This window comes from Salvelinus sp. IW2-2015, linkage group LG16, assembly GCF_002910315.2.
Source record: "Salvelinus sp. IW2-2015 linkage group LG16, ASM291031v2, whole genome shotgun sequence".
Taxonomy (NCBI): Eukaryota; Metazoa; Chordata; class Actinopteri; order Salmoniformes; family Salmonidae; genus Salvelinus; species Salvelinus sp. IW2-2015.
Window position 1 is genome coordinate 39,069,646 of NC_036856.1, and position 15,337 is coordinate 39,084,982.

The 15,337-nt window shown below is 46.8% G+C and overlaps 1 protein-coding gene across 1 annotated transcript in view; it reads right to left on the reverse strand.

Moving 5' to 3' along the window:
• Positions 1–5,781: 5,781 nt before the first annotated feature.
• Positions 5,782–15,337, reverse strand: part of prrx1b (paired related homeobox 1b) — a 13,135-nt gene continuing 3,579 nt past the window's right edge. The window contains exons 2-4 of the mRNA XM_070447679.1: positions 13,103–13,289; positions 11,167–11,351; positions 5,782–6,873 (exon numbers count right to left, since the gene is read on the reverse strand). Coding sequence (XP_070303780.1) covers positions 6,734–6,873; positions 11,167–11,351; positions 13,103–13,289 — 512 coding nt within the window. The 3' untranslated portion in view covers positions 5,782–6,733. The remainder of the gene's footprint in view (positions 6,874–11,166; positions 11,352–13,102; positions 13,290–15,337) is intronic.

A 15,337-nucleotide genomic window follows, 5' to 3' on the forward strand; every position in this document is an offset into this window, starting at 1 on the left:
TGTAATGGGTAAGAGCTAGTGCAAGTGTGTGGGTCACGAGTCTTGGTAGAGCTGTATTAGTGGGGTCAAGAGACTACATAAGTGTAGAGCGTGTGTTGGAGCAGATCTCAGTGGCGTGTGGGTTCAGATAGCTTACTAAGTGAGCGTGTGGGTAGAGTCTAGTGACGTACACATGTAATGCAGGTGGCGCAGTAGATTACTAAGACAACATGCTGATGCAGGCTGTGGGTATAGAGTCTAGTTGAGTGATCGAGTGGGTAGCAGTCTATGAGCGTCTGTGGGTGATATAGAAGGTCTAGTGAGCGTGTGGGGTAGATTCTAGTGAGACACAGCATGTGGGCGGTATCGTGATGGGGTCCTCAGTGAAGCGTGCCGGGTGAGCTAGTCAAAGTGAGTCGATATGTAGGGTACAGTTTTAGTGAGTGTGTGGCGTACGAAGTCTAGTGAGTGGTGTGGGTAAAGTCTCAGTGAGTTTTGTGCTGGCTAGAGTCTAAGTGAGCGTAAAGTGGAGCTAAGAAGCTCTACGTGATGTGTGTGGGGTATTAGAGATGATCTGAGTGAGCGTTCCTAGTGTGGTCACGTAATAGTCTATTGTGAGCTGTTTGTGTGGGTTTAGAGTCTATTGTGAGTGTGGATGGTAGAGTCTAGTGAGACCTATGTATCGGTAGGCTAGGCGTGGGTAGAATGTTTCGTGTCGGGCTGTTCCTGTTTGGGTAGAGTCTAGTAGTGGAGTTGGGCTGGGTAGTTGATTTTCTTAGTCGAGACGTTCGTGGTGGGTTAGGGTAGCTCTAGTGGGAGCGTTTCGGCTGAGTATGTGGGATAGAGTACCTAGTGAGCTGTGTGGGTAGGATGTCCGAGTGAGCGATACGTGTTGTAGACATGTATGAGTCTAGCTTTGAGCCGTTAGCGTTTGGGTAGATTGTCTAGTGAGTGTTAGCTTGGGTATGATTTGTCTAGTTGGAGTTGATGTGGGTAGAGTCCTAGTTGCAATGTATGGTACCTTTGTTTTTCTAGTCTATATATAATGTATGTAGCCTACTATAAACAACATGTATAGTAGGACGGCGTCTATGTATAAACAACATGTATGTAGCCTGACTATACAACATGTATGGGGTATATCAGCACATGCGTATTAGCAACATGCCTATAAAAAAATGTAGTGCCTACTATACAACATTGTATGTAGCTGCTATAACAACATGTATGTAGCCTGCAATTGTCTAACAACATGTATGTAGGCTACTCATAACAACTATGCTATATAGCTGCACACTATAGCCCTGCTGCCAACTGCAACATATATAGCCTATCAGACAACATGTATGCAGCCTGACATAACAACATGTATGTAGCCTACTATAACAGCATTAATGTAGGCTACTATAGCAACATGTTATATGTGAATGAGGTTGACTGGTCAGTGGCCGGTCCTGACCCAGTGACATTACTGCATGGAGAGACAGCAGCCAGCAGAGGGAGGAAGAGAGCTGGTTATTTGATGAAGAGTCGTTCAGGCAGGTTAGCTCCCATTGTATGCCTATGTTCATGTGCAGACTGGCCATCTGGAGGGCTGGTCCATTTTTTGCCAAGTGGGACCGTCTAACTTGTTTTTTTGTTTGTAAAATGATCATTATCTGGCTAATAACAGGGTGCCTCAAGGGAAAAAATGGGATGATGTTAGAAATGCCAGGGCCGATTTCTGGTCCCAGTCCGCACCTGCCGATGTCTGTATTTACCTGTTGGGTCCGAGCAGGCTAGTCACACTTTCTTGTAGCTTCTTGATGACCATCACAAACATTCTAGTCCCGTAGTTCGTCCATTTACATGTTGTTGAGTAGAGTGGTTGGTTAGGTGCCATTTCCCAAGGTGTAGACTATCTTCAAAAGGCCTTTATCACGAAGAACAACTCTGAATGCTAGATGGGTAAGGGCCAGGCTTGTATCGTAGGACTTTCTAGCTTTAATCAGAAACAATCCTATGATTAGGCTACATGATTCAGTTCTTCCATCGGCCAATCAGAAAATGGGAATGTAATATCAAATTGTGGTCACTGTCTTTGATAGTGGATTGGTTTGGTCAACCTTTGAAATCCCAAGTAGCAAACATTAGTGACTGCGAAAACAAATGTAGCGCCATTTTGACGGAACAGTGTCATTTCTGATGGCGTGGAAAGGGCCTATGGAGTAGATTAGAGTAGGCTAAAAGGTCAATTTTTACTACATGAATTTAAAGATTCATAAACCAAAAACTGTTATATAGACCTACGGGTAAGGAAGGTAAGGAAACAGGAAAGATAGGCTGCTTGGTTATTTTTGGGGTTGTAGAGGTCAGGCTGCTGTGTTGCGTGCAGTGAGCTCTCCTCTCCAACTCCCTTTTCCCACACATGATGAAAGCTGTCATGTTCTGAGCCAACACGCGCATGTGTTCCACTCAGAGCCGCTCAAGCCAAACCCCTCAATCAATTTCTATTCATAAACGCCCTTTCAGCAGCAAATACTCTAAATAGTTCAGCTGTGCATGGGGAATATGTATTGCGCGCAAGGGAAATCTGATGGTGATTATATTGTGACGATGTCTCGGAACACACGTCATGTCAGTCACCGTAATTGTTGTTTTGGTCTGTTCCCGGCAGCCTCTCGCCTCTCGGGGGCTGAGCAGACCTACCAACCTTGCCACAACAGTCGGTTTAGGGCCTACACAACCCAAATGTGTATTTCACAATAATTGGCTTTCTGTGAGTTGAGAAAAACATGGGGGTGATCTTTAGGCTGAAAATGGAAAGTTGCCTGGCATTTACATAAGCTTCCTGTTGTCATGCATAAGCTACACACTAGGCCTAGCTAACAGAAATTACTTTGATATCAAATACAAACATGGTGAATGTTATTTGTGATTTTAAAATGTACTAATTTTAAATTCCAATAAACAAATGTGTGACGTAGCCTATCATTAGAAGTCAATTGAAAATGGCTTCAAGGTCGACTGATTATGTTCATGATGATAGTTGACTGTAGGCCTAGGCCACAGAGCTTTGTTTATCTTATGGCTGTTGCATCTGTATTTAAGAGAGCGTAGGTCTATAGTTCAACCTTTATTTAACTAGGCAAGTCAGTGAAGAACAAAATCTTATTTTACAATGACAGTCTACCCCAGCCAAACCCTGCCCTAACCCGGACAATTGTGCACCACCCTATGGGACTCCTCATCACAGTTGTGATACAGCCCGGGATTGAACCAGGGTCTGTAGTGGAGCCTCTAAAACTGAGAGGCAGTGCCTTAGACCACTGCGCCACTCAGTCAACTTGACTCTCCTTGTGTGGAACCATGTGTCTACTATAACAACCTCCACAACACAGAACATTCTTTTGGTTGTTCACCCGAAACACACACTGTTAACAGCTGTGCAGTATTTCACTCAACCTCTTCAGCTCGAGTGTTTTCTGTGCAAAGCAAAAGCTCTCACTATTATAAGATCTGTGATCATGTGGCACTGACAGCAGGGCGGTCGTGGGAAGCCCCTGGGAAGAGAAACAAAGGGAAGAAGATGGAGAAGGACAGAAAAGAGAGGGATGAATAATGTAAGGAAGGAAAGGTAGATACAGAGTAGATGTATGGAGGTTGAAGTTGATGGTTCTCTCTCTCTCTCATCCCCTTTCTCATTCCCTCTCTCTTTCTCTCTTTCTCTCTCTCTATCATCCCCCCTCTCACTCCCTCTCTCTCTCTCTCTCTTTCTCTATTTCTCTATATCTGTCTCTCACACTCACACACACGCACCATACACACATGTACACAGACCCCCCCCCCTCTCTCTGACTGTCTCCTCTGTAATGGGCTCCAGATGTGGAGCTAAGGGGGGAGTGGAGGAGGGAGGAGGGGAGAGCTGCTTGTATGTTATCTGCGCGGGTGTAGAGAGAGACGCCCATCCGAGGGGACGCTGTCAGGCCTGATGGAGTGGCCAGGGCCTGGGGCGAGGGGTGCGGAGGACAAGGGGCGAGGAGGGGTACAGGGGGGCGAGGGTTAGAGGGGTGAGGAGGGGTACAGGGGGGAGGGGGTCAGAGAGGCTGTACATCTGGAATCACTTCAGGTCAGTCTGGCCTGGCCGTGAAAGGTGAGCCAGGGCGCCACTGTGCTGTGCGGACCTGCAATGGCCACGCACCCCTGGTACCTAGTACTATCCCATATAGACTGCCATACAGCAAACCTCCACAGTGACCAATGCCGTCACAAACCAATGTGGTCAAAAACAAGCCCTAACACTGTCTTAAAATAGTCCCTTTCTCCTACACAACAAGGTGTAGGGATGAGAAGCTGTAAAATACATTGGATTGCGCTGCAGAGATGTCAAACACCAGCAGTTTTATGGCAGGATATTCAGCGTCAAGTTAAGTCAACTAGTGTTTGTTTACGACAGGTTATGAAGGGCCAGTGAGTAGAAACACCTCTCTCTGACAGCCGCTGAGCACAAAGAGGCCACTGTGCCCACAGTTTTAGAGAGAGGATTTCCCTCCTCGTAAATATCTGCTTTTTAAAGATGTAATATTTTTGTTTGTGGTAATCAGCAGATCGTGGACAGCTTGAGGTTTGGAGAGTAGCGTTATTCTGAAGAAGTCTGTCCCTGGGTTATAAAACACTTTTAAGTGGACATGCACAACTTTCAAAAGCCATTTTCTCTCCAAATGGTCACCAATTATTTTATTTTTTTAAACAAATCCAATGTTTGAAATGGCCTCTGTTGCAGTTGCAGAATGGAAAAATGGCACTTGGTGTCATGGTTATTTTACAGTATGAATGATATCTATGGATATGGCCTCCTTAGGAGGACACTATTTGAATTCTGATTGTTCCTTTTTATTTAGTAGAAGTCTTGAGCCATAGCAAGATCCAAGTCACCGTAGAAACAGTTAAATCAAGTACAGGCTTAACTGAATGAACCACAGAGACTGAACGCAATATCACATTTTATTCAATAGTTTGGAGAATGGTCTCATCTCCGAGGGAAGATCCTCAGAGCCAGATGTGATGGCAGGTAGCTCTATGCGGGACTGCTGGCCTGGCATCAACCCCCCCCCGCGCCCCCTCCCCGCCGGCTGGGGTAAAGGAGTTCCAATGACGAGCCTTAAGCCTTAGGGTATTATAGCTTGGGTGTGGTGGGGAGGTGAATGGTTGTTTGAAAACTGTTGCTGAAAAACAGCAAGTGAGAGAAGATACGTTGACATAAGATATTACATCCAAGACTTACGCCCCATTGGTTGAGAAAGGAGGAAGGTGATAATGCAAAAGTGAGCCATAGGTTAAACATCAAGCGTGAGGAATGGTGGCATAACGGTGCCGTGCTTATACGGCTATATGGCGTCATAGGTGAATGCCATTCTGCACGTGGCTAATAGGAAAGAGGAGAAACGAGACGCTATGCTGATGATGATACGTGTGTATTCATTCCCARTAMGCCCCTAGAATAGGAAACAGAGTGAAWTATGTTATGCTTCCTGGATGAAGTTAAACAAGCATTCACACCGGCCTTCCTGATTGATCTTTCGTAAATTACATTTGATATGATTCCCTTTGGTCAACAGCTCATAAAACATTGTATTCTAAAAATAACTGGCAATATTCTAAAATTCAAAATATTCTAAAATTCAAAATATTCTAAAATTCTAGACATTCTAAAAGCGGCCTCCACATCTTTCTATTTAAATAGTTTAAATCTCATGTAGATATTGTGGCTGGATAGTGCAACCCTCAAATAGCTTTCAACCGTGTAAGTCTGACACAGTGGCATTACTTTGCTTGAGTTTATTAATATACATGATTATCTGTTACAAATAAAGGATATCATACAAAGATTAAGCAAAACTACGGTCTTGGATTCAGAAATAGGTTACATTAGCCTTTCCTGTATAGTGTACCATGGCATTATATGAATCAAAATGCGTCGGGAAAAAATGGTTGCTTGTCAGTGGAATAAAATGYAAAGAAATGTGAGAAGAAAAAAAATATGAAAACGTATAAATGTTTGTAACCTCCCAAGGATAAGTCCTTGTTGATGTTGTTGTTGCTGTTGATCAGGAAGTTACTCATCCCATTCTGCTGTTATAATCCTATTGAACGTTCTATAATAAAAATACAGGGAACTCCATTTGAAAAGTCGTCCATCCTGGTGTCTCCTCCTCACCCCAAGGAAGGCACTGTGGTCTTGACCGTGAATAAAACTAGAGATGGACACTGACAGCCTGACAGACAGATTTATTCTGTCAGGGTTTCCATATCTTTGGAGACTAGCCTTTCATTCAGTCAAAACCAAATTGTAAGAAAGAATAAAAACAGTCATTTGCTACAGCATCCAGTCCCAGTCTAGATGTCTTTGGTTTAATTGGTTGATGTCTTTGGTTTAATTGGTTGATCTCTTTTGTTTAATTGGTTAGTACAGACAGCGACAGTTCAGCGATGCTCAGGATAGGAGAGACGCGGCTCACAGAAACAGCCTCTCATGATTCCCCTGCGTCGCTTGCTTTCTCATCAGATGCTTCAGGTTTGCGGACAGTATAGGAAGCAGGTCCATCGCTATAGCTCCGGAACGAGAGGAGACTTCAAGCTAAAATGGAGGGCAGATCTTAATCATCCCTGTGGGGGCCAAGCAGGGGTCTTACTGTCTGTCTGTGTGGGACAGACGTGAGAGAGAGAGAGAGAGACCCCAGCCCCACCGTGAAGCCTCTCTCTCCCCCCTCTCTCCTCAGTTGACCGTGGGCACGTGGTTCAAGCTGTACTCCTTGGCTTTGAGCCGCAGGTTGGCGATACTGTTAGCCATGTTCATTCCCTGGGATGTATTGGGGTTGGAGCATGTGGGGGGGTAGGTTGCCATGGCACTGGAGGAGAGAACGGTACAGAGGGCAAAGGTCAGATAGAACTGTAACCAGCGGCGATGGAGCCAACATGACAATGTGAGTTCAACTAGAAAAGCATCGATATTAACATCACAGAGCTCATCATGAGGAAAAACATAAAATGTGTTTAATTGTTCATTGCTGTAAAAGTCAAGATTTTGGCAGTCTTTTTAATGATGACTGAATAATTCATTTGTTTTCACTTACTTTGGAAAATACCAAGACACATCAAGCCAAAAAATAAAAAAATAAGGAACCACATGTAGTAAAGTGAAAGAGTACTTGCTTTGTGAGGGCAGCATTTTCTGTGGCACTCGCATTGGCACTCCCTCCGGCATTGGGTACCAGCTTAATAAGAATATATAAATGGTGATGTATGTGTTAGCACCACATTAGTGTGATATTATTCACTGGCATTACTTCTGGTCATGTGACTATCCACTATAGTGAGTACAGCCAGGCCAGAAAGCCATCCCAATTTAGTCATTTAGCAGACGCTCTTATCCAGAGCAACTTACAATAGTGAGTGCCTACATTTTATTATTTGTCCCTCGTGGGATTCAAACCCACAACCTTGGCCAGAAATGTTATACTTAGTTTCATGGGGGGGGGTTACTGTAAATCACAACCAATGTAACCAGAGGCACAAAAAATCCTGCCCAGTAGAGCCTGCTGTTGCTCTAGTGTTCATTATTTGGTATTGTATGACAGAGAAGGTCACAGGGATCAACAGTGGATTTAATACGGTTTGTTTTCAGATTATCACCTCATCACGAGGGCCATTGGATCTCTCATTCCTCCCTCGTGTTAAGGAGAATGGAGAAAAGGAATGAAAAGAGAGAAAGACTGACCTGTTTACAGATACTCTGTAGTTCTAGAAATAGGACTCAATCTATATTGTGCCACCATAGATTATACAAAACATTCATGCACTGTGTTTTTAGAATATTAGTTTGTGATGGGTATAAGAAAAGTCATTGGAGAGAGTGTAGAACTGGCAAAAACTGAGAGATGGAGAGGAAAGTATAGGCCTGACTGGATTTAACCACTAAAACTATGACAAATAGGGCCAGGTTTTTCTACTGTTACTTGTAACACAAATCTCCAAAAAGAAACACACTATTGGCTGAACCTGACTATTGTTAATCAAAGCCAAGGTCGAATACAGTGACTGTTTCATTGGATCCAGGCGGACCAAAAGAGAGATCTGGAAGGGTTAGTGTCAATATGCGGTGTATGCAGGTAAGAAAGGAGGAGGAAGTAGTGGTGGGGTGTTAGTGAGGGGAGAGGGGGTTGAGGGGTTAGAAGTGGGTGTGGTGTGTTAGTGAGAGAGAGGGGGTTGAAGGTTAGGGGTGGTGGTGGTGTTAGTGAGGGGAGAGGGGGTGGAGGTTAGGGGTGGTGGGGTGTTAGTGAGGGGAGAGAGGGTTTGGGGTGTTAAGGTGGTGGGGTGTTAGTGAGGGGAGAGGGGGTTGGGGTTAGAGGTAGTGGGTGTTATGAGGGGAGAGGGCGTTGAAGGTTAGGGGGTGGGGTGTTAGTGAGGGGAGAGGGGGTTGGAAGGTTAGGGGTGGTGGGGTGTTAGTGAGGGAAGAGGTTTGGGGTTAGGGGTGGTGGGTGTGTGGGCGGTGTTAGTGAAGAGGAGAGGGGGTTGGAGTTAGGGGTGGTGGGGTGTTGTGAGGTGAGAGGTGGGGTAGGGGTGGTGGGTGTGTTAGTGAGGGAGAGGGGGTTGGAGGTTAGGGTTGGGGTGGTTAGTGAGGGAGAGAGGTTGGAGTTAGGTGGCTGGGGGCGTTAGTGAGCGGGGAGGGGTTGGGAGTTAGGGGGTGGGGGGGTGTTAGTGATAGGGGAGAGGGTTGAAGGTTAGGGGTGTGGGTGTTAGTGAGGGGAGAGGCGGGTTGGAGGTTAGGGGTGGTGGGGTGTTAGTGAGAGGATGAGGGGCTTGGAGGTTAGGGGTTGGTGGGTGGTGGTGTAGTGAGGGGAAGGGGTTGGAGGGTGGGTGGTGGGTGTTAGTGAGGGGAGAGGGGTGGAGGTTAGGGTGGTGGGGTGTTAGTGAGGGGGAAGCAGAGGGTTGGGGTTAGGAGTGGTGGGGTGTTAGTGAGGGAGAGGGGTTGGGGGTTAGAGTGGTTGGGTGTTAGGTGAGTGGGAGAGGGCTGGTTGAAGGTTAGGCGGTGGTGGGTGTTAGTGAGGATGAGGGGTTGAGTTAGAGGTGGTGGGTGTTAGTGAGGGAGAGGGGTTGGGGTTAGGGGTGGTGGGGGTCGTGTTAGTGAGGGAGAGGGGGTTGGAGTTAGGGTGGTTGGGGGTGTTAGTGAGGGGAGAGGGGTTGGAGGTTAGGGGTGTGGGGTGTTAGTGAGGGGGAGGAGGGCTTGGGAGGTTAGGGGTGGTGGCGGTGTAGTGTGGGAGAGGGGCGGTTGGAGGTTAGGGGGTGTGGGGTGTTAGTGACGGGAGAGGGGTTGGAGGTTTAGGGGTTGGGGTGGTGGGGTGTAGTAGGGGAAGGGGGTTGAGGTTAGGGGTGGTGGGTTTAGTGAGGGGAGAGGGGTTGGGAGGTTAGGGGTGGTGGTGGGGTGTTAGTAGGGGAGAGGGGTTGGAGGTTAGTGGTGGGTGTTAGTGAGGGGAGAGGGGGTTGGGGTAGGGTTGGTGGGGTGTTGTGAGGGGAGGGGGTGGAGGTTAGGGTGGTGGGGTGTTAGTGAGGGGAGAGGGGTCTGGATTAAGTGGGGCGCGTGTGATGAGGGAAGAGGGTGAAGGGTTAGGGTGGTGGGGTGTTATGAGGGAGGGGGTGCTTGCGAGCGTTAGGGTGGTGGATGTTGTGAGGAGAGGGGGTTGGAGGTTAGGGGTGGTGGGTGTTATGAGGAGAGGGGTTGGAGTTAGGCCGGTGACGGTGGGTGTTAGTTAGTGAGTGCGTGGAGTAGCGTGGTGTGCGTCCGGAGAGGGGAGTAGGGGCTGGTGGGTTGGTAGTGCAGGTGTAGGAGGGTGGTGGGTTGGAGGTGTGGGGGTGGTGGTGTTGTAGGGGGGGGGCTTGGAGTTAGGGTGTGTGGGGTGTTAGTGAGGCGAGAGAGGGGCTGAGGTTAGGGTTGTGGGGTATTAATGTGCAGGGGAGGAGCGGTTGGAGGTTAGGGTGGTGGTGGTACGGTGTAGTGAAGGAGAGGGTTTGGGTTAGGGGTGGTGGGGTTAGTGAGTGGAGAGGGGCTTGGAGGTGGGGTGGTGGGGTTAGTGAGGAGAGGGGTTGAGGTAGGGGGGTGGGGTAGTTTAGTGGGGAGGGGAGAGAGGGTGGTGGTTAGTGAAGGAGAGGGGTGTGAAGGTAGGGTGGTGGGTATTAGTGAGGGGAGAAGGGGCGTTGAAGGTTAGGGGTGGTGGGGTGTTAGTGAGGAGGAAGAGGGGTGGTTGGAGTTAGGGTGTGGTGGGGGGTGTTAGTGAGGGGAGAGGGGGTGGAGGTTAGGTGTGTGGATGGGGGTGGTGGGGTGTTAGTGAAGGGAGAGAGGGTTGGAAGGTTAGGGGGTGTGGGGTTTAGTGAGGGGAGAGGGGTTGGAGGTTAGGGGGGTGTGGTGTTGTGAGAGGAGAGGGGGTTGGAGGTTAGGGGGGTGGTGGGTGTTAGTGAGGGGTAGAGGGGGCTGGATGGCATTCGAGGGGTGGTGGGGTGTTAGTGAGGAGAGGGGGTTGGAAGTGCCATTAGGAGGTGGTGGTAGGTGTTAGTGAGAGGAGAGGGGGTGGAGTGTCAGGGTGTGGGGTTGGGAGTGGGAGGGTGGGTTGGTTGGGTTAGTGAGAGGAGAGGGGGTTGAAGTGTCATTACGAGGGGTTGGGGGGTGTTAGTCAGAGGAGTGAGAGGGTGGAAGTTCTGCTTAGGAGGGGTGGTGGGGTGTTAGTGAGGGAGAGGGGCTTGGATGTCATTTAGAGGGTCAGGGTGGGTGTTAGTGCAGGGAGAGGGGTGGAACGTGTTACGGAGGGGGTGGGGTGTGGGGTTTAGTGAGAGGAGAGGGGTGGGTGTATTACGGAGGGTGTGTGGGTGTGGGTCTTAGTGAGAGAGAGGGGGCTTGGAGTTATCGGAGGGTGTGGTGTGGGGTGTTAGTGAGAGGAAGAGGGGGCTGGAAGTGATTGACGCGAAGGGGTGGTGTGGTGTTAGTGAGAGATGAGAGGGGCTGGAAAGTGTCATTACGGAAGGGGGGGTGGGGTTAAGTAGTGGTTAATTGCAGGAGTCCTGGGTACTGAAGGGAGAAGAGCTGGTTGGGATTTGTGGTTGGTTTTGAGTGGAAGGTAGACTGATGACAATGATAGGAAGGGGGGGTCTAGCCGTGTAGGAAGGCACTTGCCCAGGATAAGGGTAGTCGATGTGGGGCGGGCCGACGGAGAGGTACGATGGCTGCTCCCGGCCCGTTGACGTCCCCTCGGAGTAGGACTTGAGAGCGAGGCGTTCTTGCTGTGCCAACTGGCCGGCGCTCGTTCCGACGAAACTTTGCTCTTCTATTCTGAAAAGACCAACACCTGAAAAGAAAAAAGACATGACAAATGAGCTCAAAGTTAAAATACTATGTTCACAGTAAGTCCCTCAAATAAAAATAACTCATGTCACAAGTTAGGTCCCTCAAAATAATATAAACTCATGTACCAGTAGTCCCGCAAATAAATAAACTCATGTACAGAGTCCCTCAAGATAAAATACTCATGTACAGTAGGTCCCCAAATAAAATAACTCGATGTACAGTAGTCCCTCAAAATAAAATACTCAGGTACAGTAGTCTCCGCAAAAAAAAATAACTCATGTACAGTAGTCCCTCAAAATAAAAAAATCTCAATGTACAGTAGTCCCTTCAAATAAAATAACTCATGAGTTAAGGAGTCCCTCAAATAAAATAATCATGTACAGTAGTCCCTCAAATAAAAACCTCAGACAGTTCCCGCAATAAAAGTCAATGATAATGACAGTTATTATAGACGTTTTAATTTAGCTTACAGTTTTATAAAATTACTTTTAATACCGATATAATAAATCCTTTACCTATTATCTCTAGAAATGTTATTTCACATCTTTATATTCAGAAACTTATATCATATGTAACTCCTGAATTTAATGATATCAACTACTTCTCCATGCAGATTCTTGTTTTACATTACAATGTGAAAAAAGGAATTAATATGCATGTTTTTAAAAGCCAATTTTTTTAAAAACCTTTGTTCATTATTCTAATAGATACTGTAACACTGAGCCGGTATTCTCTCAGCCACGCCGTGATGATCAAATACTGTCCCTTCAGGATCGAGTCTTCGAGTACTCAACACACCACACACACACACCACACACACACACACACACACACACACACAACAACACCACCACACACACAACACACACACCACACACCACACACACACACACACACACACGCACACACACACACCAACACACCACACCCACATGCCTCCTTTGTAGCAGATCAAGGCCTGACTGGGTACCTGGGAACTAATTAATGCCGTTCCGCACGTCTGAAATCAAATCCATTATTAAACGTTTTGGGAAGCGCCGAGGCTCGGCGAGGGCACAGCTTACGCAGCCCTCAGGAATGTAGCCCAAAGTCTCTTTTATCAAAGGATTTCTGCATCCCGCTCTAGGTACGAATTAATCGCAGATGTTCGCTCTCTCTCCTTCTCTCTCGTTGTTCAGTCTCTTCCCTGTTCTCTCTCTTTCTCCATCTCTCTCTCTCTCTCACACCACACGCACCCACAACATACACAAACTGTGCCATCAAGATCTACCAATGTTTTTAATAAATTATCATAACATTTGTCTGATTTAGCGAAATAGGCCTTGCAAGTCCTTGGGTCCTTAATGAGTTTCCATGGATGTGAGGGACACAAGAACGTGGGAGCCTGAGCGTTATCACTTATTAGGGTTGTGCTGTGGAGTCCTCTTTATGAGAGGATAACACAGAACGTGGGAAGCTGAGGATCACTTTTAGGATTGTGCTTGTGAGTCCTCTTTATGATGGAGACACAAGAACGTGGGAAGCTGAGACACTTATTAGGATTGTGCTGTGGAGTCCTCTTTATGATGAGATAACACAAGAACGTGGGAGCCTGAGGATCACTTATTAGGATCACCTGGCTGGGGCTATTAGGATTACAGTATGCTAACGACTGGGAGGTCGTGGTCCTCTGTGGCTCAGTTGGTAGAGCCGATGAGGCCACCCAAACTAAAAATGTATGCTTCGGATAAAAGCGTCTGCTAAATGGCAGACTGTGATCCTACCTGCACCCGTGCCTCTGTGAGGTTGACCCTGCGTGCCAGGTCCTCTCTGACGAAGGCGTCGGGGTAGTGTGTCCTCTCAAACACCCTCTCCAGAGCCTGCAGCTGGCTGCTGTTGAACGTAGTCCTGTTCCTCCTCTGTTTCCTCTTCTTCTTCTCCTCCGCGTTCAGCTGCTCGTCTACAACACAACAACATCATGGTCAGACGGAGGAAATAATGAAAGGAAATCCCACTTCGCACAGACTAACTGCAGAATATAATCTGTGATCTAACAGCAACAGTAAACGTCCACTCACTGTTGGCTGTCTGCTCCCAATAAGTATTTTTATATCCTACATTTGTTTATCCCATTTATACGCATGCAGGTTCACACAGATAAACATACTACGATAGAGATATATGTTATATTTTATACTGTGTATAATGTACTGAATACAGGTACACACACATTGGCTTACAGTACATAAACACTTCCTGTCAATAGCACTTCCTGTCAATAGCACCATATTGTCTCTCAAGTGTGTTCACTGTGGACTGTTTCTACAACCCAGTTTGTTGTCATCATGTAACGTAATGAGAGAAAGAGGGAAAGATAGAGGGGGGGAGAAAGAGAGAGAGAGAGGGAAAGAGAGAGACATCGTTACAACACTGTATAGAGCCATAATATGACATTTGAAATGTCTCTATTCCTTTGAAACTTTTGTGAGTGTAATGTTTTCTGTTCATTTTTTATAGTTTATTTCACTTTTGTTTATTATCTAGTCCACTTGCTTTGGCAATGTTAACATGTTTCCCATGCCAATAAGGCCCTTTGAATTGAATTGAATTGAGAGGAAAAGCGAGAGAGAGAGGGAGAGAGAGAGAGAGAGAGAGAGAGTGGAAGAGAGAGGGGAGGAGAGAGAGAGAGAGAGAGGAAGAGAGGAGAGGAGGAGGAAGAGAGAGAGAGGAGAGAGAGAAGAGAGAAGAGAGAGAGAGAGAGAGAGAGAGAGAGAGAGAGAGAGAGAGGAGAGAAGAAGAGAGGAGAGGAAGAGAGAGAGAGAGAGAGGAGAAAGAGGAGAGAGAGAGAGAAGAGAGAAAGAGAGGAGAGAGAGGAGAAGGGAAGAGAGAGAGAGACGGAGAGAGAGAGAGAGGAAGAGAGGGGGAGGGAGGAGAGAGCAAGAGAGGTAGAGATGGAGAGAGAGAGAGAGAGAGGAGAGAGAGAGAGAGGAGAAGAGAGAGAGAGGAAGAGAGAGAGAAGAGGAGAGAGAGAGAGAGGAGAGAGAGAGAGAGAGAAGAGAGAGAGAGAGAGAGAGAGAGAGAGAGAGAGAGAGAGAGAGGGAGAGAGAGAGACAGCGAGAGAGGAAGAGAGAGGGGAGGACGAGATGAGAGAGAGAGAGACGAGAGAGAGAGAGGAAGAGAGAGGGGGGAGGGAGAGAGAGCAAGAGAGAGTGAGAAGACTTTTCTTGTCAATCACTAACTATGTAGGCTTTATTTCTCTCCTCAGAGGATGTATTACCTCTTCTATGACCTTATTGTATTGAGAATGGTATCATTCCTACTGTTGCTACAGTGGGCGAATGTGTGAATACAAATTAAGCCTACAAGTCTCTTTTGGGGGATAGTTGCACAATTTCACGCGGAAGAACAACCATTTACAGTTCTCAGTAAGTTCCCACAATGTTGTCATCTTTTACCCATTCTTCAATGGAAAACCATGATGAATGCACTGACCAACCGCCCTAAAGTATATATTAAAAGGCCTATTCTCTTAGTAAGTTAATTTTTTTATAGCAAGGCAACACAGAATGGAGTATATATTGAACTTCATGTTTCTCTTTATTTTACCAATCACATTTTCTGTCTCCTATTGCTGTGGTTGGCCTTGTGGTCGAACGTTTGGAAGAGTCAAGAAGGCCCCAACATTTATATGCTAGGGCAGGCTTAAAATAACATTTTAAATCACTATCTTGTCCATTTCAACGTTTTAAATATGTAGGTTTTATATCAGGAATACACCCGGACAGACTAATAATACTGAAACAAGTTGCGCACAGTTGACATTGGGAACACAGTCGACATTGGGAACACAGTCGACATTGGGAACACAGTCGACATTGGGAATACAGTCGACATTGGGAACACAGTCGACATTGGGAATACAGTTGACATTGGGAACACAGTCGACATTGGGAACACAGTCGACATTGGGAATACAGTCGACATTGGGAACACAGTCGACATTGGGAA